Raw genomic sequence first — 26,375 nt, forward strand, 5'->3', positions numbered from 1 at the left:
ACTTAGTTAACATCAAACAAACATAAATCAAACTTAAGTTATATCTATACATACAAAAACAATTACCTGCGATTACACTGCGATTTATGAAACGTACCTAATCATTTTTGAACTCCATTTTCCAAGTCTTAGAGTCTAAAATAGCGTGTTTTGAAATTTGAAGATCGTTAAAGGCATTGTTGGTTACCAGGAAAATGAGAAAAGTGTTTTGATAAAATAGTTGAAAATGAAATGTGCTATATTTGTGTGTTTTATATTATTTGTAAGTTACATTATCAATTTTTCTTTAAAAAAAAAATTAAAGGTCTCCTTTATAGGTACTATTACACCTCTAAATTAAACCTCTCTTTTATAGGTACTATTTCAGTTTAATATGAGCCGTGAAAAGATAAAAAAAAGATATAGAGACACACATTTACATATAAGAATTTAGTAGGTACTAGCCGACGCCTGCGACTTTGCCTGCGTGGATTTAGGTTTTTCGAAATCCCGTGGGAGCTCTTTGATTTTCCGGTATAAAAAGTAGCCTATGTGCTAATCCAAGATATTATCTATCTCCATTCCAAATTTCAGCCAAATCCGTCCGGTGGTTTTTGCGTGAAGAAGTAACAAACATACACACATACACACAAACTTTCGCCTTTATAATATTAAGTGTGATGATTATGCTAGTCTATACACCTATTTACCTAGGGCGGTAAGGTCTGCCAAGGCTGCGCTTTCCAGCAAGGTCGCCATTCCTGCATCTTGGGACCCCACGCAATATCGGTTCTACGAACTATGTTACCTATACATATTTCGAAGAATTCTATTCGCAACCCGTTGGGCTTTGTCGGCTACTAATTCTTCTATAGGTCCTCATTTCTAATTTGATCTAAGAAAAATCCGAGCAGAACTCTCTTCATCACTCGCTGAGTGACCTAGAGTTTGGCTAAGTGACTCTAAGCTTTGCCCAACTAGATGGAGAGATGATCTCTAGGGAGTGCCAGGGAGCCGTTGGGTTCAAGCTGGATACAAGACACTTATGAGACCTATAATAATAATCAGCAAATGGACAACTATCGGTTGAAAATGCCGACCATCAATTTATCCTCCATACTTAATATTATACTTAAATGCTAAAGTGTGTCTGTCTGTCTGTCTGCTACCTTTTCAAGGCCGATTAGTTTAACCGATTCTGGCGAAATTTGGTACATAGTTAGCATATATACCGAGGACGGGCATAGGCTACTTTTTATCCCGGAAAAAGGATTCAGAAAAGACACGGGATTCCTAAAGGCTCATCCATCTGCTTAACCGATTTATATGTTTAGTACCGAGGTAGATAGAGTCCCTATAATTGACATTTTATCCCGGAAAAGCAAAGTCCCCATGGGATTTTTAAGAACCTAAATCCACGCGGGCGAAGCTGCGGGCATCAGCTAGTCTTGAATGAAAGCTGCTGTACATTTCACAATTTGCACACTTTCTTTGTAGCTAATGCTTCTTAACTTGGTCTATAGGAACAAGTAAAAACAGTGCAATTCTTATTTCAAGCGCAAGCATCTACTTAAAAAGAAAGCAAGTGGCCAACTACTCTATTAAGAAGGGGTCTCTCCGTCACTCGCTCCATACAAATGTAGTTCCAATTTCATTTGAATATTAAGCAACCAAAGTCCATGAAATTTTGCAGACATATTCTAGAAACTAATATCTATGTCTGTGGTTTTCTAGATTTCTGTTAAAATATTCGGTTTCAAAGTTACGCGGTCTTAAAAATTCACATACAAACCTTTGAGCCCCTGTAATTTTAAAACTGCATATTTTTAGAAAAATCTAAAACACCACAGACACAGATATTAGTTTCTAGAATATATCTGCAAAATTTCATGGACTTTGGTTGCTTAATATTCAAATGAAATTGGAACTACGATTGTATGGTGTCAGTGACGGAGAGAGCCCTGTTAAAAAGAAAGCAAGTGGCCAACTACTCTATTAAAGGGCAAAAGAGACATTGTAGACGGATAGGTACTTACTAAAGTTCAGCGCTCCATTTATTCCTTAATGTCCTGCAGAGAACAATAAAATCTTTGAATGCGAGCTTTTATTCTATTTTCTACTTGGAAAGGTTTTCAATAACATTGTGCTATATTTATTTATTTTAGAACAATATATCTCTATTAGTAACTAAAGATGTACGTGTGATGGATTTAAGAAGGTTTATAGACCTGATTCAAGTAAGTATTTTATTTTTATTTTATCATGGACCTTTAACATTCGCCGCTTACATATTTTATCTAATAATAGACAGATTCTTTTGCTTTACAATTAATTGTGTATGAAAATAGCGTTAAGGCTATCGTTGTCAACGATCCCCCGTCGATTTCCTACGTATGATATTATTGTTCTCATCTCTATCTGCCCTGGTTCGTGCATTCTCGGTTCCTAGATCGGTACATTTGTGATAACCAATTGAAATTGCTGTGATTGGCTGAATTTACCATGTTCTTGCTGCGACAGTGAGTTTTAGCCACTAGCGGAACAATGTTAGCCGGTCAGAAATGATTGCAATTAGTCAACCTGTTTGACGTCCGTGTTCTGTTTTCGATTACAAAAAAGAAAAAATTGTTGTTGCAATCATCAATTTTAGCAAATAGTGAAAGAGAGTCGGCCAATCAGAGGTCACAACTACCGTCACACTTTCTGTCACACTATGGCAGTAGGCATACCGAGTAATGAAAACAATTTTTAAATTCTGTCTAGGAAGTAGTAGGGTTGCCACCTGCCTCTTTTTGATTTACAGGCTACCACCATCAAAAATACGGGGTTTAGATTTGAAGAAATTTGAAAATTTGAAGTATTTAAAGAAATAGGCGGTGGTTCTCTCTGAAATGCATGGAAAGCCTATTTAGATATTTTAGTTTATTTGTAAGTTTTGTATTTTTTCTCCGTATGTTGCCGTGTCTTGATTAGTGAACTGTGTTTGCAATGTGGTTTTAAATAAAAGATTTATTTATTTAAATAGCTTTTAAAAACTCTTAAGTTTTGTAAAGCAAAATGTTATACATTTCATGCATACAATCTTTTCATTTTAACTTAAAATTACATTTAATTTGTAATTCCACCTTCACAGTATCAATACTATGGCCGTAGCCAGGAATCGATTGCGGGAGAGGTTTTATCAGGGCCGGAACTGAATCCTGTCATGAGGAAAAAAACATTCGCTCAACTTTATGGGCTAATTACCTGGTTAGTGAAATTTCACCTTTCAATTTGTCAGTGAGATAAAATACAACAATAAAAAAGCGCGAGCGCAGTGAGCGTAAGTGTTTTTGGTTCAATACAGAAAAAATTAAAGTGAAAGGGAAACGAGTTTAGCCATAGCAAGATTATATTTTTAAAGCTTCCTATCCATACTAATATTACGAATACGACAGTATATCTATTTGCCTATCTACCCTTTCACGGCCCATCTTCTTTACCAAAATTTTGGTACTTACTATTCAGAGGTAACTTGCATCCCAGACATTTTTTTTTAGGCGGCTTTTTAGCCCGGAAAATCCCCCACGGAATTTTTTAAAATCTAAATTCATGCAAACGAAATTGCGGAGTTTACACCAAGTAATACAAATTCAAATCGCGAGTGAAGTGAGCGCGAAATGTTTGATATATTTCCAAAAAAAATTGGTAAGCAAATGCAAGAAATAGTGTAAGTATTATTTTAGGCTTAGGTTTTTGACGGATTCCCAGGCGCAGTCGCCATTTCTAAATTTCTGGTCTGATGGGAGGCTTCGGTCATGGCTAGTTATATGGTTACTATGGCCCTAACGGCCAAGAAATTAGACTGCATCATCACTTACCACTAGAAAAGATTAAAGTCACGGGCTAACTTGTATAAAAAAAGGCTTACATCCTCAAACCAAGCCCCGCTGCCTTGGCTACGACCATGATCAATATCGAGTGGGTTTCGGCTACGCATTGCCGCAAAAGGAAAATATTCTTTCTACTGGACATAACGTCAGTGTTTGATTTCGCCAGCCAGGTTTCTGTATCCCGAAATACGGGGTAACCAGTAAAATACGGGGCCTCTGGCAACCCTATTCGGAAAACACTGTCACATTCAAGTTAATGTCAAATATTTTGTTTTCAATTACAGAAAGCTGCATCAATCATTATTACAATGTTTTCTTTGTTGTGATTGGCTGAATTTTTGAGTTTGAGCCAATAAACAGACTGTTTGCCAATTAAACGTCATAACAATATAAATGCCAGAAAGTTTAACCAAATAAAACAAACTTAATGAGAACCTAGTGAGAATGCAAACGGCACACAATTTATAATACATATTATGTTAGTCGTATATAATAGATATTATAGTAGTCGTTCACTTTGGTAATAGTCAGATTGTCATCAGTAAAATTGATATTGGTTGATGTATCGTAAATTATTGTTTCGGTGACAAATATTTTTATTATCTATTTATCTTTGAACAGAATGGAATAGAATGAAATGGAATGGAATACAATGATAAATTTTTATTCCTGTAAACTTTTAGGTAAACTTCAAAGTGTTTTTGGATGGTCAGACAAATTTACCACTGGTTCGGAATGCCGTTCCTACGTTTTCTAGGGTTTCGTACCTCAAAATGAAAAACGGAACTCTTATAGGATCACTTTTTTGTCTATCTGTCTGTCCGTCGTGTGTGTCAAGAAAACCTCTAGGGTACCCGTTGACTCAAAACCATGAAATTTGGCAGGTAACCTAACTGCGTAATTTTGGGTAGTTTTTTTAATCGATAAAGAAAGTTTGCGACATTGTTCAATAAAAAATTTGGATTCCAACTCCTCAATCCTGATGTTGCAGGGGACCTGACTACTAAAGCTAATGGGATTTAAAAAGTGTCGATTATTAATTGATATTGAAGGTATAGGATGCTGTAAGAAATTGCATTCCTAAATCCTGGTGATCCCTCGGGATTTGAAAAGGATCATCCGTTTAAATATTCTTACGTGATACAGAAACAAGTTGCATCCCGGGGACGGGCTATTACGGAGAGGCAACTTTTGTTCTGGGAAATGAAAGGATCGGGATTTTTAAAAACCTAAATCCACGCGAGCGAAGCTGTGGGCATTAGCTAGTTGTAAATATATTTAAAAGCTACTATAAGATAATAGATAAGGTACTTATTTCCTTATATTTTTATTGTATGGCAGCGCGCGGTTTTAAATTATAAATTGCACGTCCTGTCCTTTTCTGTAATACATTTTTTTTTCAATATCTACCGCTTTATCTCATAGCAAGAGTCCGTAAGACATAATACAGTGAAAATAGGCAAAATATACAATTTTTGCAGTTTCCACGTCAGTACCTGTCGAATTTTTCTAACAGTGTAAGCAGCAGAGCTGAGTTTACCATCAAGTGTTGATATGTGGGTGTTCCATAGAAGCTTTGCATCTAACATTATACCGAGAAACACGGGGTTCTCCTTTATTTTCAACATATGATTATTTATCAATGAAATTATGTCATTTAAGGTCCTGGTATTGGGCAGTGTGAATTCAACACACTTAGATTTCTTTGCATTTGGAAGTAAATTGTTAGCAATAAATCAGAGAGTGACCTGTGATATGGCATTACATATAGTATACATTGTCAAAAATTATAATATTAAAGCTGTGCGTATTGCGTGAGGAATAGGTTGCAAGAGAGTTGCAACTTGCAGGGTTTGATGCATGCGCTATTGCCAGCAAACATGAGACATATTTTTATCTACAGGCAACGTCTGAGTAGGTAACGCATACGTCTAACGCAAGTTGAAATGTACCAGTGTATTTAGTTAGACCTATCGACAAGTTTGGAGTTGGGTGCAGTCTAAATGTGGCCCGTGTGTTTAGACTGTCAGTTTCTGTCAGTTTCACGTGTCGTCCCCCGCACTTCACCACCCCGCTTGCACAAATCGAGACAGCACGAAATTTTCAAGATTTCTGGGTGTAATTTCTGGTTTTCGTAGTTCCCACACAATTATAACAATATAAAATATATAACGATAATTTTTTTACTACATAATATTCATTAAATTTTCTAGGTCTGTGGTTTTTCCAAATTTCATTAAATTGCTCCATTGTCTAGAAAAACGAGCACAAAGTTGGGCCTTTTTTTAAAGAAAAATACAAATCTTTGAGCCCCTGTAATTTTAAAACTACATATTATTAGAAAAATCTAAAACACCACAGACACAGATATTAGTTTCTAGACTATGTCTGCAAAATTTCATGGACTTTGGTTGCTTAATATTCAAATGAAATGGGAACTACGATTGTATGGAGTAAGTGATGGAGTGAGTCCTGTTAATATTGAATTCTTTTCTTTATCGAAGGATGGAAGGATAAAACATAGCACATAATTACTAGGTACACAATATTATTTTGACTGACAAACGAGAAGCCGTAGAACCCAATGTAGAATCCGTAGAATTGATAATAATAAACGTACAAGTGTAAATTAAAAATGTATAAGAACCCCGACAAGTGAAGGTTACAGTAACTAGAAAAGAGCTGTTAACTTTCAAACGGCTGAACCGATTTTCTTGGATTATAGCTAACACTCTCTTAATTATAGTTAACACTCTCTCTCTTGGATTATAGTTAACACTCTCGATCAAGCCACTTTTCAAACAAAAAAAAATTAAAATCGGTTCATTAGTTTAGGAGCTACTATGCCACCGACAGATACACAGATAGACAGATACACAGATAGACACGTCAAAGTTATGACACCCCTCTTTTTGGGTCGGGGGTTAAAAATGTGCTTTGGAGTAAGTATCTGCCATGTCAAAAATCCGTGATTTTTAAGTGTCTAGATAGACATTCACGTAAGTTACGTCACTAAAAGTCTGACTTTCATCGAAACACCGTACCTTCCGTCTTGATTATTTCAGCCAAGTCTTGAACAAAATAGAAACAAGGTATGCTAACCTACAGTTATGCTAAGAGTTTGCTAACTGTTGGTTCGCGCTGCGTGGCTACTATATCTACTTAGTATTTGGCCGCTTCAAAGGTCAACTCAGAGTGCATAATGTTGTTAGACGACTAAATCCTATTGTAAAGCAAACGAGTTTTCTCAAATTGGCAAACGTACTTAACAACAAACCCATTTTGTGACTGGCTGCTGAACTCTGAACTTAGTTTACTAGATTTATTCATGCCATCAAGATAATGTCTAATGTCAGGAAATAATTTGACGAACAAGTGTAAATTAAAAATTTATGACACCCCCGACAAGTAAAGGTTACAGAACTATAAAAGAGCTAATTACTTTCAAACGGCTGAATCGATTTTCTTGGATTATAGTTAAGAACACTCTCGATCAAGCCACCTTTCAAACAAAAAAACTAAATTAAAATCGGTTCATTAGTTTAGAAGCTACGATGCCACAGACAGATACACAGATGCACAGATACACAGATACACACGTCAAACTTATAACACCCCTCTTTTTGGGTCGGGGATTAAAAAAGGCGCGCGGAAGTTTTTCAGTGGGGTTTTCCGCGCAAATTAATACCTATTACAGAACATAATATCATATTCACATTGGAGCGGTAATTTACGCACGTTTTTCTAAATAGCATTTATTTACTAGTATCTATATCTATCTTTCGCACCTGATAAAGGATAAAAGAATTTCGGAAGTTTTAAGAAACATGAAATCTCTCTATCAAAACGACTTGCGCGGCATCCGTTTAGAGTACAACGAAATTTATGATCAACTTATTTTCTATAATCTACAGGTACACGAAGTACCTAAGTGAAAATAAGTGAATACCTACGTAGTGCCTCACATAGAAAATATTTTCTGAAGTTTCTTCAGCGCAAGGCTGTGTTTGGTCAGCTAGACGGTGTTAAGAGGGGTCTCTCCGTCACTCGCTCCATACAAACGTAGTTCATTTCACATTGGAATACTAACCAATCATACTCAATGGAGTTTTGTAGAAATGTTCCGGAAACTAATATCTATGTCTGTGGTTTTCCAGATTTCCGTTTCAAAGAGTTTCGTCCGTCGTCTTAAAAATTCACATACAAATCTTTGAGCCCCTGTAATTTTAAAACTACATATTTTTAGAAAAATTAAAAACACCACAGGCACAGATATTACTTTCTAGAATATGTCTGCAAAATGTCATGGACTTTGGTTGCTTAGTATTCAAATTGGGGCTACGATTGTATAAGTGACGGAGAGAGCCCTGTTAAATAATTTGCTACTAGCCATGTTAGAGTAAAAAATATCAAAAGATATCAAAAATACAGGGTATAATTAAAACGGTAACAAAAGTGAACACAGGTGATAGTACTGATGATTACTATGATAAGATATCACAAAAACGCGAAAAAACATTAAAACTCTAATTTTAAAATCTCTCAATATCTTGCAAATATCTCGCTGACGCTAAAGATCAACAGACGTTGAGTAAATAGGTGCCGAGGCTCAATGCCGCGCCGTAAGCGGGGCACTGACTCCGAGTATTTTTAAACCCCGACCCAAAAAGAGAAGTGTTATCAGTTTGACCTGTTTATCTGTGTATCTGTTTTTTCTGTCTGTGGCATCGTGGCTCCTAAACTAATGAACCAATTTTAATTTAGTTTTTTTTTGTTTGTAAGGTGGCGTGATCGAGAGTGTTCTTAGCTATAATCCAAGAAAATCAGTTCAGCCGTTTGAAAGTTATCAACTCTTTTCTAGTTTCTGTAACCTTCACTTGTCGAGGGTGTTATAAATTTTTAATTTACACTTGTAAATTAAAAAAAATTAAAAATAAACGCGGAAAAAAAATACTAAATCATCACATTACCAACAAGTATAAGGCAAGTGGTTATTGTTATTGGATTGAGTTAGGTAGTATAATGATAGCGCTAAGTTTTCGCTAGCATTCGAATTATAACCTTTATAGGTACCTGGTACAGCCTAAATCGATATTTTTAGAGACGTCGATACATCGATAGCGATGAAGACATTCTTGGTGTACCACACTCGGTAGAGGATCTCCCTGAAGCAGAACCCATACACCCAGGCCACACTTTGTTACGACCTTCGAGAGGGATGTTGAAATCTTCAGTGAAGTTCCCTCACAAAGACGCCGGAGACATGGCCGTGTATGGAAATTTTAAAAATCTGGGAATAACGTAAGTGGAAATACCACAATTCTTAAGTGGGCGGATGAAATAAAAATTATACGGAAATACACGTATTCCTATTTCATTTTCCATTTCATGATCTCATTTTTTAACCCTCGACCCAAAAAGAGGGGCGTTATAAGTTTGACGTCTGTATCTGTGTATCTGTCTGTGGCATCGTAGTTCCTAAACTAATGAATCGATTTTAATTTAGTTTTTTTGTTTGAAAGCTGGCTTGATCGAAAGTGTTCTTAGCTTTAATCCAAGAAAATCGGTTCAGCTGTTTGAAAGTTATTCTTTTCTAATTATTGTAACCTTCACTTGTCGGGGGTGTTATAAACTTTTTATTTACAGTTAGACGTAAATATTATACATAAGAATTAAGTTAATCATTGGTCAGCGATCTTAATAAGATAAAATTTATTTCAACTATAAAAAAAAAATCATGAATTAGGTATAGTATTAGTACTATTCTTTCATTGGATAGCACATAAGTACATACAAACAATAAACACAAAGATTACCATTGCTGCTACCATAAAACGATGAACTAAAGCTCATTATATTATTATACTCTTGGTAGAGGAAAATATCACTTTATCCACAAAGGTTAGAAAAAAAGTACAAAGCGTTTCCCGTTATCATCAAATATTATCTTCACATTCTGAAATTATCTCAGTTTAGATTAGTACTTTACTTACCTTAGAGTTACTAAATTATTAAATTTTGGTAGAAAATTTATTTATCTCTTTTATGTATTATATCTTTCTTTATTATATATTTTATATTTCTTTATTATATCTTTATTATCCATTTACAGATTTGGTAAAACCAATCAACGATTGCTGTATACGAACTTTAGGAAAGCGGAAAATATCCTGGTAAGCATAATATATCTAACCTACAAATCTGAAGATATCATTTTGATAATTTAAGATGGATTACATAAAAGATGCTTTTCAGACATACTTGTTGGAGAAAGCTATACGAAATATTCAAAAGAAAAAACATTCAACTCAACAGGAAAGGTTAGTACCTATAATAATTATGATGGACTACCACGAATGATAAAAACCCTTTTATTAACTCCCGACCCAAAAAGAGGGGTGTTATAAGTTTGACTGTATATCTGTCTGTGGCATTGTAGCTCATAAACTAATGAACCGATGTTAATTTAGTTTTTTTTTTCGTTTGAAAGGTGGCTTGATCGAGAGTGTTCTTAGCTATAATCCAAGAAAATCGGTTCAGCCGTTTGAAAGTTATCAGCTCTTTTCTAGTTACTGTAACCTTCACTTGTTGGGAGTGTTATAAATTTTTAATTTACACTTGTTTAAATAAATATTATATACCCACTACAGTTTGATGTATTTTCTACAGGAAACCTGTGGTAAGCTTTGTATAAATCACCAACTTTTTCTACGGCGCTGTCCGCGTTGAATTATCAAGATTTTCTATAGATATTTGAATTCCAAAAACAAAATTTCTAATGGGGTTCTAACGTTTACGTACATATACGTTGAAAATAATATCAGTTAGTCAGCTTAACCTTTTATAACAATAGCTTTTCCGGCGACTTCGTCCGCGTACTATAATTTACTCACTCACTCGAGGATAATGGAGCTATCTATCAGTGAAAGGATTTTCAGAATCCGAACATTACTTCCGGAGATTCCTCCTACATCTAAACTTTACTTATGTATTAGAACTTTTTACTGAACCGTAAAATTACCTTTTAGAAAAGGGTCATATTTTTAACCCCTGACCCAAAAAGAGGGGTGTTATAAGTTTGACGTGTGTATCTGTGTATCTGTCTGTGGCATCATAGCTCCTAAACTAATGAACCGATTTTAATTATCTATACTTAATCCAAGAAAATTGGTTCAACCATTTGAAAGTTATCAGCTCTTTGCTAGTTACGGTAACCTTCACTTGTCATAAATTTTTAATTTATACTTGTGTTCATTTCAGGTTATTATTGAAATTGATCCAGCGAATTTAAAACGAATGGCATATGACTATCCGTAAGTATAAATGCAAAAGTATCTACCTTCTTTAAAAAAAATAGTTTTTCTGTATGTAGTACATTATCAAATATTTTAACAGGTTCAAGAAAGATTTAAGAGAGGTAAGAAATCCTGCTTTTCGCTCTTGCTTTTATCCATACTAATCCATACTAATATTATAAATGCGAAAGTGTGTCTGTCTGTCTGCTACCTTTTCACGGCTCAACAGTTTAACCGATTCTGAAGAAATTTGGTACAGGGTTAGCTTATATCCCGGGAACTGATATAGGCTATTTTTTATCCCGGAAAATCAAAGAGTTCCCACGGGATTCCCAAATACCCATCCGCTTAAACGATTTGTATGAAATTTGGTACCAAGGTAGCTTGCGTCCCTGTTATTGACATAATCAACTTTTATGCCGGAAAATCAAACAGTTCCCACGGGATCTTATTATTACGGGATTATGGACACAACATCACACGGGGTCCTACCGCTATACGATACACGTGCCACTTTAATGAAATTGTTTTAAAATGTAATCTTTAGAAAGATCCGAAGGAAAAATAGGGTAGAGTTTTTTAGGACCCCGTTAGTTCAGTTACAATCTTTAAAAACCTAAATCCACGCGGACGAAGTCGCGGGCACTCTCTAGTTTTGTAATAAAGAATTGATGCTGGTAGACGTGTTCTGGAGTGGAAACCGCGTATCAGCAAGCGCAGAGAGGGACGACCTCCAACCCGCTGGACTGACGACCTTAAGAAGATAGCGGGAAGTGGGTTGATGGGGAAGGCAGAGGATCGTGTGTGGTGGCGTGCTCTTGAGAAGGCCTATGTCTAGCTGTGGACGCCAACAGGCTGATTGATTGTTTCATTGATTGATTTGATGCTGGCATCTTTGTCCGTGCTGATTTTAGTTTCTCAAAATCCCACGGAAACTGATTTTTCGGGATAAAAAGTAGGTAGCCTATGTTCGTTTCCGGGTTGCAAGCAGGGTTCCGGGATGGATAAGATAAAGGATATATGGGATAGATAACACATTAACACAAAATATAACACATTCGTATTTATAATATTAGTAAGTATGGGGTATGGATTTCATCTCACTCAATATTTCTCATTTTTTTAAAGCCCCCCTGGCTTTAAAAAAGGAAAGTTTTGTTATGGTTGAGTTCGTTCCCAGTTGACACCCGATTTTTTACTTTTTGTATGTTTTTACAGCTGTCCGATATCGACAATAATGCCAGCGAAGCTCTAGACGGGTAAATATCAAAATTCACTTTCCAAACGGAACGCTTATAAAGTTTTTTCAACTTTTTTAGCCTGTCAAAAAACCGCAGACGAATCGATCGAAAACATTTATTTCTCCCAGATTTAAACTTTTGCCCATTGCGTAGGGAATATGATTTAGTAGCGTCTGTTGAAATGCAATTTATTATAAGCTTTTCTTTCCTGTTGTGTAAATGGCAAATACAATAAATTGAAAGTAAAAAAAAAGATTTTCAAACTTAAAGCTTTTTAATTAACTAAAAAGAATTGAAAGTTACGCAAGAAAACAAAATAGGTAGGTGTAAAATTATTTAAGTCCAAACACTACTGTTCTACCGTAATTATTGCCATTAGAGAGTTCCAATACATATCAGGAAACACGGACGCCGGAAGAAGGTGGTTCGTTTCAGAAACGTTGAGCAAAAACACTTCGTGCAAGTAGATTGACCACATTAAAGGATGCCAGTGTTCACAGTTTTTCGCTGCTCTGTGGTAGAATGGCGAAGGAGTAACATTTGGAACATTGCTTCACAGCCAAACACCTAACTATTTATTCTTTTCTTTCCAGATCGAATGAAGCAAACGCGAATATTTTTTCTGTAGGTAATTTTGTATTACTTGACTATTTTATTTACTAATTATTATGTTTAAATTGATATTTAACTGTTTATTTAACCAGCTGTATTTATGTAAAGGTTTTTTTTCTTTGCGTCATCAAATATAACATCTGACTGACGCTAAAGGTCAAGGAACTTTCCTTAAATAGACCACTTGGAGTCATTGCTGCGTTGTAGGTGGACCATTGGCCCAAGTTTTGCACGCTATACATTGCGGGTTTGAAAAATACTTAATCTCTAAAACTGCAAGATAAGGCAAATGGTTATTGGCATTGGTTTGTGCTCAGGTAGTCTAATAATAATGCTAAGTTTTTGCTAGCTTTCTGACTACACCCTGTATAATAAATCTCAACTTACCAGTTGCCAACTAGAAGAAAAAGCTCCAAGCGCGGAAAAAGTAGCAAGTTTAGAGAGTCAGAAACAACTGACACGTCTGATTCCTCTGATTCTTCGGACTATGAGAGCAACCCTGGAAACCCGTACACCGTCCACAAGGACAAATATAAGCAGAATTGGATGTGGAATCATGTTGTAAGTTTTTTTTTAATTCAGAAACAAGTCAGCCCTTGACTACAATCTCACCTCGTGGTAAGTGATGATGCAGTCTTAAATGAAAGCGTCTAACCTGGAAGGGGTATGGCAGTTTTTATTCAACCCATACCCTTTGGTTTCAACACGGCATCGTACTGGATCGCTAAATCGCTTGGGCGGCACGGCTTTGCCAGTACTTAGGGTGGTGACTAGCCACGGCCGAAGCCTCCCACCAGACCAAACTAGAGATTTAGAAATTATAAAATTCCAAACCTTTGCTAGGCATTAAACCCGGGACCTCCCTCTATCTAATAAAACCGCAGCGCTTAACTATGCCAGGGACCTTTTTTCTCTTCTTGTTTTTTGTTAGCCCTATTTTATCCATTTTTGGGCATATCCCTCCTCAAGTCACACCAGTTTTTGCTGCAAGTTTGGCGATGTCACCGTTAGTTTTTTAGAGTTCCATACCGAAGGGACCAAAAGACTTTATTACTATGCCTCTGCGGTCCGTCCATCTGTCTGTCAGCGGACTGTATCTCATGAACCGTAATAGGTATAAAGTTGTAATTAAGTATTCGTATTTCCGCAATTAAGAGTGGAGCCAGGGAGATTAGATAGACCTAAAGTTTTATTTATGTTAAAGATGGATGGGAGTCATATGAATGTAAATCCATACGCACCGAAATTTGACAGCCAAGGTCCCTCAGCAGCTGCATTCTTTTTTGGAAGGAAATGGTGGTATTACAACCAGGTTAGCCGATTACTTTAATTATATTAGGCATCATTATACTAGTATCATTTTTAGACAGAATGCATCACTATCGATAAAATCCCTCTCGTTTTATATGAAAATAGCTTTGTAGGGTTCCGAACCTGAAGGGCGTCAACGGAACCCTATTACTTAGCCTCCGCTGTCCGTCCGTCCGTCCATCCAATTGTCTGTCATCGGGCTGTATCTCGTGAACCAAAATAAGTAAAAAGTTAGTTATCACAGAAGTCAGAATGTGTATTTCTAGTGCCACTATAACAACAAATAATAAAAATTTCAAAATAGTCGCCATAAAAATGAAGAAAATTAAAAAGTTTTACTTCGTCACGGAACCCTTCGTGTGTGAGACTGACTTGCACTTGACCAGCTACTTACTACGAAAATCAAAAGTCGGAGATTACAATTGTTAATTGTAATAACTGTACTGTTTCAAATATAATCAAATACAATCGTTTACGATCAATTTGTCATGGTGTCACAAAAGCAAGTCACTTGCACCTAACTTGCATTATGTTAACACCGCAGCAAGTTAATTTCTGCAAGTTTTAGTTGCTAAGCTCGGAACAATGATTGTTGCAAGTTGCTAAGACAATACAATTTTTTTGCAGGATGATTTTCAACCACTAAGTTAGTGGACTACGAAGTATTTGGTACTTGCAAATAAAACCTTTTAACATAGGTACTGAAAATAAAATGATTCATATCCAAACCAGACTACTTGTTTTTTTTTTCAATTATCATGCTTCACATTTTAAAACATGGTTTGATGAAACATCCAGACTAAACTTCTTTCATCATCATCATCATCATCATCAGCCTGTGGAGGTCCATTGCTGGACATAGGCCTTCCTTAAAGTGCGCCACCACACCTGGTCCTCAGCCTTCCTCATCCAGCCACTTCCCGCCAGCCGCTTAATATCATCGGTCAATCGTGCTGGAGGGCGTCCCACACTACGCTTGCTTAAACGCGGTCTCCACTCAAGGACTTTCCGGCTCCAACGGCCATCGCTCTACGACAAGCATGGCCTGCCCACTGCCACTTCAGCTTGCTAATAGTTTGGGCTATGTCAGTGACCTTGGTTCTCCTGCGGATCTCCTCATTTCGGATCTTATCCCTCACGGAAACTCCTAACATAGCCCTCTCCATAGCTCGCTGAGCAACTTTGAATTTGTGGATAAGGCCGTTTGTCAGTGTCCACGTTTCAGCACCATAGGTGAGGACGGGAAGGACACACTGGTTAAAGTTCTTTATCTAACCTTTATCTAACCATCCACACCTGGAAATAGGTCTCTTGTCCACACTACCACTTCCATACGCTGTTTAGAATCTGGGCAAAAAACTTCCGATGTATTGCAAGATAAATCTTCACAAAGGTGTACCGGAATCGATCCAAGTTTTCTAAATAAACGGAACACGCCACGGCGCTTTGTGTAGGTACCTACTATTGAAGCACAGACACTTCCTGAAAAACCTCTTTTTCCTGAGAATCCATTTATTGAACGACTATGTTTGAAAAGAATCCCGCACCATACCTACCTTTCAAATAGAGATCCCTGTATTACAACTTATTTCCGTACTAAATGATGCCCGCAATTTTGTTCGCGTAGATTTCGATTTAAAAAAAGTCAATGGAAACTCTAGATACACGTTCTAGAAACTAATAAGTTCCGTGCCTGTAATTTTTCAAAATTTCGTTAAAATATTCAGCTTCAAAATTACACGGGCTCAAAGATTTACCTACTTATTAATTAATCTTTCAACTCCTATAACTCTAAAGCTAAGTGTGGCTGTAGTTTTAGAGATACGACAATCTGGCAAACTACAAACTGTTTCTTGAACGTGCGTAGGTACATAGAGTTCGATTCGTTAATATTCGAATGAGAGCCAAACGACATTTGTATGGAGCGTATGACGGAAAAATCGCGCGCCATTCAGAAAAATAATTTAAAAAATATTTTATGGTTGAGAAAAGCATGCAGTGATGTCATGCATTCTTTCAGAAGTCTGTAATTAAAAACGCTATTCAAAAACTACGCGCGTTATGCCTTTACAAAAAAAACTTCAATCTTCTATACCGCGATAGTAAACGCTTGACATTGTCGTTCCGTCAACCGTTTCACTATAATTATGGTACCCACCTCACACCTCGAATTTGTAAAGCAAGCTACCTATAAGTAAAAAAAAAACTATATCTAAAGGACATCGCCCACGGCGATTTTTTCTAGAATGAATCGCGACAGTAGCGAGACAGAATAGTGGGCAAAGCACACGGACCAGGCAAGACTTATTATTGCTATTGTACCGCTGCAAAAAGTCGCGGTAAATGATCTTTCTAAGTAAAATTCTTTTTTACCGACTTAGGTTTTATTAGGTAAAGTAAAGTAGGTAGTAGTTTCCACATATCACCAGGACGATTTTAGTGCTGCTAATATGGTGCAAGTACATAGTTATTCCCAATGAATCACTATTTGAAGATGTACAAGGTGCCATTGCATTTACCTATACCTATATTTTTATGATGAAGTTATAGCATATATACGAAGGAAATATAGTTCTCAACTCGACGTACAAGACAAAGCGCAACGGTCAACGATATGGGATTAAAATATCTAAATTCGAACCACCCTGAAAACTGCAATCAAAGAGTATCTGAACACTACGACTGCAATTATCGAAATTGACAGAAAGCAAAAACCATAGACCTGCAACTAGCACTTATCGAGTTGATTCGATTCGATCAAGATGGTTTGTTAAAAATATCGATTTTTTTTAATATTACTATGAAAATAATAGTCTTTAATCGATTATAACTCGACCACCACCGATTTTGACCATCGATTTCGTAAAATAACATCACTATGGTATGTTTACCGATAAAAATGGAGACTGGATTTCTGTATAGCAACAATTGAAGTACTTTTAAAATGAGAAAAAAATCTCGGGATAGTCAGCACTTTATTTTTTATGCCAAACTGAATTATAAAATAAAACATAAATTATGAAAATAATTATCTTCTGACACAAGCGTGGCCCGTGTATGATCATTCTCCTTTGTTTGTTTGTGTGTGTGTGTGTGTGTGTGTGTGTGTGTGTGTGTGTGTGTGTGTGTGTGTGTGTGTGTGTGTGTGTGTGTGTGTGTGTGTGTGTGTGTGGGTGTGTGGGTGTGTGTGTGTGTGTGGGTGTGTGTGTGTGTGTGTGTGTGTGTGGGTGGGTGGGTGGGTGGGTGTGTGGGTGTGTGTGTGTGTGTGTGTGTGTGTGTGTGTGTGTGTGTGTGTGTGTGTGTGTGTGTGTGTTTGTTACTCCTTCACGCAAAAACTACTGGACGGATTGGGCTGAAATTTTGAATGGAGATAGATTATACCCTGGATTAGCACATAGGCTACTTTTTATCCCGGAAAATCAAAGAGTTCCCACGGGAATTTTAAAAAACCTACATCCACGCGAACGAAGTCGCGGGCATCAGCTAGTAAATAATAAAACGATCAATTTGCCATAGTCTCACACTTGAGCTAGTTACTTGCACCTTACCTGCACTATGTTAACACCACAGCAAGTTAATTCCTGCAAGTTTTAGTTGCTCAGCTCGGAACAATGATTGTTGCAAGTTGCTAAGACAATACAATTTTTTTGCAGGATGATTTTCAACCACTAAGTTAGTGGACTATGAAGTACTTGGTACTTGCAAATAAAACCTTTTAACATAGGTATTGAAAATAAAATGATTCATATTCAAACCAGACTACTTGTTTATTTTTCAATTATCATGCTTCACATTTTAAAACATGGTTTGATGAAACATCCAGACTAAACTTCTTTCATCATCATCATCATCATCATCAGCCTGTGGAGGTCCATTGCTGGACATAGGCCTTCCTTAAAGAGCGCCACCACACCTGGTCCTCAGCCTTCCTCATCCAGCCACTTCCCGCCAGCCGCTTAATATCATCGGTCAATCGTGCTGGAGGGCGTCCCACATTACGCTTGCTTAAACGCGGTCTCCACTCAAGGACTTTCCGGCTCCAACGGCCATCGCTCTACGACAAGCATGGCCTGCCCACTGCCACTTCAGCTTGCTAATAGTTTGGGCTATGTCAGTGACCTTGGTTCTCCTGCGGATCTCCTCATTTCGGATCTTATCCCTCACGGAAACTCCTAACATAGCCCTCTCCATAGCTCGCTGAGCAACTTTGAATTTGTGGATAAGGCCGTTTGTCAGTGTCCACGTTTCAGCACCATAGGTGAGGACGGGAAGGACACACTGGTTAAAGTTCTTTATCTAACTTTTATCTAACCATCCACACCTGGAAATAGGTCTCTTGTCCACACTACCACTTCCATACGCTGTTTAGAATCTCGACAACAAACTTCCGATGTATTGCAAGATAAATCTTCACAAAGGTGTACCGGAATCGATCCAAGTTTTCTAAATAAACGGAACACGTCACGGCGCTTTGTGTAGGTACTTACTTATTGAAGCACAGACACTTCCTGAAAAACCTCTTTTTCCTGAGAATCCATTTATTGAACGACTATGTTTGAAAAGAATCCCGCACCATACCTACCTTTCAAATAGAGATCCCTGTATTACAACTTATTTCCGTACTAAATGATGCTCGCAACTTTGTTCGCATAGATTTCGATTTAAAAAAAGTCAATGGAAACTCTAGATACACGTTCTATACCTAAACTAATAAATTCCGTGCTTTTAATTTTCCAGAATTTCCTTAAAATACTCAGCTTCTAAATTACACGGGCTCAAAGATTTACCTACTTAATTAATCTTTTAACTCCTGTAACTCTAAAGCTAAATAGATTGTGTGGCTGTAGTTTTAGAGATACGACAATCTGGAAAACTACAAACTACAAAAATTTGTTTCTTCAACGTGCATAGAGTTCGATTCGTTAATGTTCGAATGAGAGCTAAACTACGTTTGTATGGAGCTTGTGACGGAAAGATTGCGCGCCGCACCTTTCAGAAAAATAATTTAAAAATATTTTATGGTTGAGAAAAGCATGCAGTGATGTCATGCATTCTTTCAGAAGTCTGTAATTAAAAACGCTATTCAAAAACTACGCGCGTTATGCCTTTACAAAGAAAACTTCAATCTTCTATACCGCGATAGTAAACGCTTGACATTGTCGTTCCGTCAACCGTTTCACTATAATTGTGGTACCCACCTCACACCTCGAATTTGTAAGGCAAGCTACCTATAAGTAAAAAAATCTATATCTAAAGGACATCGCCCACGGCGATTTTTTCTAGAATGAATCGCGACAGTAGCGAGACAGAATAGTGGGCAAAGCACACGGACCAGGCAAGACATTATTGCTATTGTACCGCTGCAAAAAGTCGCGGTAAATGATCTTTCTAAGTAAAATTCTTTTTTACCGACTTCAAAAAAAAAAAGGGGGAGGAGGTTTTCAGTTCGACTGTATGTAAGATGTGGTGTGTTTATAATTTTAAATTCCTGAAGTTTTAAAAATATTTCTTGATGATGGAGTCCTTTTATTCCTTCGTATGACTTAAACTTGTTTTCCATGTCTCCGTATCTTAAGCTGCTGCCTTGACACGGTTCCACGAAAGTCCCACTCATTTAAGGTCTGTTTCAATGGTTCTCCTCCAGGTGTTAGTTGGAAAAACATTACTTATTGCTGAAAAATTATTATTTCTTAAAACAAAATCCCTCTTTCGAGTAGGAGCCGAATAATTTTATTTCGCGCACCAAATTTTATTACTACTTTCAAAGAAAAATGTGTCTACAGAGTGCCAATAAAACGTCTTCTATAGATTCGTGAGTGCATTTGACAATAAACGATACGAATAGCATCTCTAATGCTGCGTGCACATTGGTTTTCAACGCCTTAGCACCTTTCTAGTCAAAATAGGAATAAGAATACCTTTATTTGCTCAATACACGTTAGTATGGTACGTACATTTTGAAAAAGGTCTTGCTCTATGTATCAACTGTCATGTCAAACAGGATTTTAGTCCATATTTTAAGGGTAAAACCATACTGTTGACTGACAGTTGTGGTATAGAGCAAAAGTGGGGAATTCGTTCTGAAAATTTATGCATTATATTCATTCTTACAGCTACCCATTCATTGTCTTTAAAGAAGATGTACAATATTAGGTATTTACAAAACGCTCCCATTCGCCTGAGCCGCTCCAAAGCATGAATCAAAGGCTTAAATAATAATTGTTAAGAATTAGACGCTCAGTTACTATAAAGAAACGATCGCTTAGGCAACAGGAGCCAATGAGTGTGAAACCTTATAATTCCGGACGGAGGCGAAAAAATATGATGAATTGAAATTCATCGTATTTTTTTCGCTATTGTCGTTTTGTCGACAGTTCGGGATTAAACCTGCAAAAGACTCCTATTATTGAGTTGTAAAAAATATCCGAAACTAGTAGACCTTGACTGAAAAGGAGTAACTTTAGGCTTTGGAGAAAGAAAGATATGATCCATACCGCTGTTCCCTTATGTAGTCTTACAAGTAAATGTGTTAAACTGAAAGGCAGTAAAAAGTCAGATTAGATTACTTTTCTAATAGCCAGCGTGGCTCTTTGAAAATTTCAACTCTCTACCTATTACGGTTCATGAGATAGTAGTAGGGGATTCGCCGGTTCTGCCCCAGGCCCTGGCCCCCTCCCATGCCTCGCTGCCTCAGCCCCCTCCGTGCCTCGGTCAAGATCGAAACCTAAAAAAAAAAAAAAAAAAAAAAAAAAAAAAAAAAAAAAAAAAAAAAAGGTTTTGGGGTACGCTGAATCGATTGCGCTCACTCCCGACGTCGTATCTCTAACGGTTGCAAAGTTAGCTTTTCGAAAAATTAATCCCTAGTTCGTTATCTAATTGCTTAATCACCTACTAATGACGCTCTATTGTTCGCTGGCTCGGTGCTTCATTCTATGGGTTTTAAAGGAAACGCATGAATCATAACTACTCTTTATTAGCCTTCAAATATTGATTTAAATAACTCACATAAAAATATATCATTCTCTACTGTATTTCCATTGAATAAATCTAAAAAATCTGAACTTGTATAGTAACCCGTAAACATGAAATACAAATACATTATACAATATTCTCCACAAACTGATGTGTAATCATTCTGTATCCGCCTTGTATTATAATGCCATATTCTTGTGTTTCTTTCCAAGAACTGCTTATGATATTTTGGTGGTGCTCGTCCAAATGAATCAAAATATTGTCCAACACCATTTGTATCTATATATATGGCTATCCAATGCGATCCTGGTTTATAATCGGGGTCTAGATTGCTTATTAAATAGGCGGGTGTTTCAACATAAATCGGTAACCGGTTTGCGGCATACACATTGTCTTGCAGACTTGGGTGGATTCTTCTTAAATATGTCTTTATCCCTATTGTATTCATATTACTTCAATACTACTGATCTTATCGCTGCCGAGGATCATACATGAATGGGACGTAAGACCATGTTATTTCAGATATATTATAAATCATCATCATCATCATGATCAACCCATCGCCGGCTCACTACAGAGCACGGATCTCCTCTCAGAATGAGTCTACCACGCTGGCTGAGTGTGGATTGGCAGACTTCGCACACCTTTAAGAACACTATGGAGAACTCTCAAGCATGCAGGTTCCCTCATGATGTTTTCCTTCACCATTAAAACAGTGTTATTTAATTAAGTACTTGAAACGCACAAGACTTCGAAAAGTTAGAGGTGCGTGCCTGGAATTGAACCCCGACCTCCGATTAGAAGGTGGACGTCTTAACCACTAGGCTATCACAGCATAGTCTTATTAAAAATAATGGTCCATAACTTAAATAAAAACAAAAAATATTTCTTGTATCAGTGTTTTATTACAAACCTTAATAATAATGTAGGTACAAATTATAACTTAATCTATTTACAGAAATTAGGTTTCTTAGCTGCTATAGTCCACGCTTACATTACGATTTTTATCAATTTCAATAACATTGTCAAACTCTGCATATACGATGCAGTTTATCGTTTCAGGAATAGCTGAATCAAAGCGAACTTCTAGCCTCACACTACCGTGCTTTATAAGATTCCAATGACTAGAGTGAGCTGATAAATCAGGAGTTAAATCGAATGCTAAGAGACAATAGCCTTTTGCATATTGTTCCCTAGATATTCCGTTCCCTTCATTTAAAAAATGGATTCCCGTGCCTGAGAATAACGTATGATAGGCTGAACTGAAAGTATTATCATCGAATGATGGTTGCAAAGCTTTTGAAGGTATTTGTTGGCCATCAATATATAAACTAAATGTATTCATATGATAATTTTCAAAGTTGAATGGATTTTTCGTAAGAGTTCCATTAAATGCTGCGTTGTTAACAAATCCGACAATACATCTTTTAGGAACTTGACCAAGAAAAATATTATCGAGTGTTTTACCCTGAACCCCTGAAGGAATTGTTAAAACTTTAACTTCCGCTCGAGTTATTGGATATTTTGCAGTAGTAGATGCTAAAACTTTTTGATGTGCAAGTAATACAGTCAGAGCAAGTAGTACAGGCGCGTGTCGATTAGTCATTATTCATTCCAGGTATTTGAAATTCCGTAGGTTCGTCATTAGAAAATTCCAACAATACATCTTTATCTAGGTAGTTAGCTTATCACGTTCCTTTTGGCTTTGTTCAATAATTGTTACAATCACTAACCACATTTTTTGAAATATTGATTACAAAACCTTTTTCGATAATATGCTGTTTAACTAGTTGTTATCGGTGCAAATACATTCTTCACTAACGATAATGGCATTGGTTTTACTATATAAGCTCAAAATAAATAATTTCTGTCATATTTACTACCTCGTTTCTACTGAAGAGTACTGAGAGAGTACAGTTTGACTTTAAATCTATATTGTGTTCATACAAGTGTTTATTAGCAGTGTGTGATTAAGAAGTGTCGTGTGATAAACAATGGAGGTGAGTGTGTAATTTATTTTCTTTTAGTTCCCTTTAAATTAATGTAAATATTTATGATATCAGTATGATAGTTTATTTTTATTGTTACAGAATATATCGTACTCCCCTTGCAATAGTCAAGAAAACAATACATATAAGCAATATTACTTTCCTGCGAATTTGGTAGAAGAAGAAACACAAAATTTGGTCATAGATCATGAAATGCCATCAAAGAAAATGAAAAGGAAATCTGAAAATATAGACATTTTTTTCGAGTCATCCCCAAAAAATAAAAACAAAACTTGTTCAACAGTAGCTCGAGCTAACAAAGATGGCAGTATATCTTATATATCTACGAACACCAACGATGGTGCGACAGCTACACATCTCATTAAATTAGAGGTGTATGATCTAAAAAAACTAACCAAAATACCTCAGTCTCAACACTGGAAACATGCTAATGTAAAAATCAAATATTATACAGAAAAGGCTAATGGAAATTTTGCGAACACGAATGAGATAATTTATAATATTACAAAAGAAATCGCAGAAACAGAGGGTTGTAAAAAATACTCATTTAATAATTAATAACTTAATCTGTCATTAGTAAACTACCTCACATAAATACTTCACCATAATTTAATTTGTGAGATTAATTCGACGTAACACTTATACAAGCAGTATAAAAACACATTGTAAATCCTATAGTAATGTCAGTAAGCCACCTGGTGCTGTTAATGTATAAGTCTCCCTCTGTGGTCTTATAAACTGTTAGCAATGGAAGATACAATTGAGAGCTGTGTTAGCTCATTTTTCAACACTTCAATTAATGATGAGGAACTCATTGAGGCTTTGGATTATTGTGATTTACTGGATCCAGCATATGATAATGAATTGTATAATATGTGTGAAGCAATTGATTCAATCATGTAAGTATTTAAGCATTATTCTTTTTAAAATTATATGATGTGTATTATTTATTGTTTTTATATGCTTCTATTTTTTATTTCTAGCCCAACTAAACAGAAACTTCAAATTGGTGGAGCTTTAAAGCGGTCCAATGATTCCACAGTGAACAACTCTGCGAAAAGAGTGAAATATAACGAGGGAGCCTCAACTTCATCTGTTCAATACTCAGAAAATAACTCCACTACACCATCTGCATATTCAGAAGGTAATAAAGTGAAGTGTGATATTTGCAATATTTTTATAACCAAAAGGTATTTTTCTAATCATTTAAAAAGTAATTTACATAAAAATAATCATTTAAAGTCGCACCCATCATTATCGAATGTTTCTGTAATTGATTCAGCTTTTGGACAAAGAATAATAACGTACATGATAAATAGTAAAAATGATGATTTATCGATTTTTAAGACCCCTGAATCATTTTTGAATTCAATAAAAAATGATATTTTATTCCTAGTTCAAGAGTCGATCAAAGAACATACAGTTTTTAAGGTAAACTTCATTTTACACGCAGACTTTATACAACAAACCAAACAATTGACAAATTCATTTGACTTTCAAACATCAAACTATATAGTTTTCCGTGGAGACGATCTAAATATTTTCCTGTCATCATTATGTGACACTTTTAAAAATAAAATTAGTTCTTTTGAAAGAAAAGACAGTGGCTGGAGTTTAACAAACATAAAATGCTTACATATGAATGTAAATAAATTTAACCCGCTTCGTGGTACATCTTATATTGATTTACCTCAAGATATTAGAGCAAAAAAAGCGGTGATAAATGTTAAAAATGCTGATTATATGTGTTTCAAATGGGCATTACTTTCTGCTTTATATCCTCCTGCTAATAACAAAACCGATAGAGTCTCGTCATACAGCATGCATTCAGATAAACTTAAATTTGATGGTATATCATTTCCAGTCAAATTAACGGATATACCTAAAGTTGAAAAGCAAAACAATATAAGTGTGAATGTTTTTGGCTTAGAATATAATAAAGAAAAGAAAAATCATAGTATTGTAGGTCCCCTCTATTTTACAAAATCTCGAAATAGTACTCATGTTAATTTATTATTAATCTCAAATCAAACAAACTCGCATTATTGCTATATTAAAAACATGTCACGACTAGTTAGCAAGCAAATTTCAAACCAAGAACATGCCATTTATTTATGTGATGGGTGTCTTTTACATTTTCCTACACAGGAGAGATTAGAAACCCACCAACAAAATGATTGCGTTCATATCATTACAGAATTACCAAACAGTGAACTATCTAAAAAAAATTGGTTTGGACAACCATCATCAAACAATAAAATAAAGTTTGATAAGTTTAATAAAAAGTTAAGAATACCATTTGTAATATATGCTGATTTCGAAGCGTTTTTAAAACCAATAAATTCATGCTCAAACGATCCCTCTAAACCTTTTACTGAGAATATTCAGAAACACGAAGTGTATAGTTTCGGATATTATATTAAATGTTCATACGATGTTAGCCTTTCAAAATATGAAACATACAGCGGTCCAGATTGCACTAAAGTATTCATGGAACGACTCTATGAGGACATAAAACTAATATGCAGAAAAAATAGTTTTCAAAAACGCCCAAACCCACTAACAAAAGATGATGAAATAACTATTGCAAATTCTCATAACTGTCACATATGCGAATCAAGACTGAATGGAGAATCCATTCTGGACTTTGACTGGCATACTGGAAATCTAAGAGGTGTAGCACATGAATCATGTGTGGAAAAATATCGCGCTCCCCGTCATATTCCTGTAATTTTACATAATCTTAGTAATTATGACGCACATTTCATTGTTCATTCATTAAATTTTACGGAAGGTGAAATCGAAGTAATACCTCAAAATAAAGAAAGATATATTTCGTTTTCAAAAATATTAAATGTTAATAACCAACAGATAAGTTTGAGATTCATAGATTCTTTCAAATTTTTGCCGTGCAGTCTTGATCAATTAGCAAAAAATCTCAATGACGATCAATTTAGATCGTTAAAAAGAAACTTTCCTCATAATGATGACTTTAGTCGTTTAAGAAGAAAAGGTATTTATCCGTATGAATACATGACTTCCATTGAATGTTTAAAATCATCATCACTCCCATCTCAACCTCAA

At 36.0% G+C, this 26,375-nt stretch overlaps 1 protein-coding gene across 2 annotated transcripts; it reads left to right on the top strand.

Moving 5' to 3' along the window:
• On the top strand, nucleotides 1-18,069 carry LOC123864664. Of its 2 annotated transcripts, none has more exons than XM_045905280.1 (13): nucleotides 1-262; nucleotides 2,145-2,216; nucleotides 8,953-9,152; nucleotides 9,964-10,024; nucleotides 10,107-10,171; nucleotides 10,521-10,530; nucleotides 11,112-11,164; nucleotides 11,247-11,268; nucleotides 12,365-12,405; nucleotides 12,981-13,011; nucleotides 13,390-13,560; nucleotides 14,204-14,311; nucleotides 17,964-18,069. In XM_045905280.1, exons 1-13 carry the CDS (start codon nucleotides 227-229, stop codon nucleotides 17,985-17,987), a joined length of 894 nt encoding a protein of 297 aa, XP_045761236.1. In that variant the 5' UTR covers nucleotides 1-226; the 3' UTR covers nucleotides 17,988-18,069. The 2 variants fall into 2 exon arrangements, with proteins under 2 accessions (XP_045761236.1, XP_045761235.1); XM_045905279.1 differs by lacking the exon at nucleotides 17,964-18,069 and adding an exon at nucleotides 14,938-15,043.
• The last annotated feature ends 8,306 nt before the right edge of the window (nucleotides 18,070-26,375 follow it).

Source organism: Maniola jurtina, chromosome 4 (genome assembly GCF_905333055.1).
Source record: "Maniola jurtina chromosome 4, ilManJurt1.1, whole genome shotgun sequence".
In the NCBI taxonomy this organism is placed as follows: Eukaryota; Metazoa; Arthropoda; class Insecta; order Lepidoptera; family Nymphalidae; genus Maniola; species Maniola jurtina.

Excerpts from the sequence above, each read along its gene's own strand:
- LOC123864664 (XM_045905280.1), top strand. The coding sequence starts at position 227 with ATGAAATGTGCTATATTTGTGTGTTTTATATTATTT. Across the intron at positions 10,025-10,106 it reads GGAAAGCGGAAAATATCCTG|ACATACTTGTTGGAGAAAGC; the intron begins GTAAGCATAATA and ends GATGCTTTTCAG. Across the intron at positions 13,012-13,389 it reads CAAACGCGAATATTTTTTCT|TTGCCAACTAGAAGAAAAAG; the intron begins GTAGGTAATTTT and ends TCAACTTACCAG.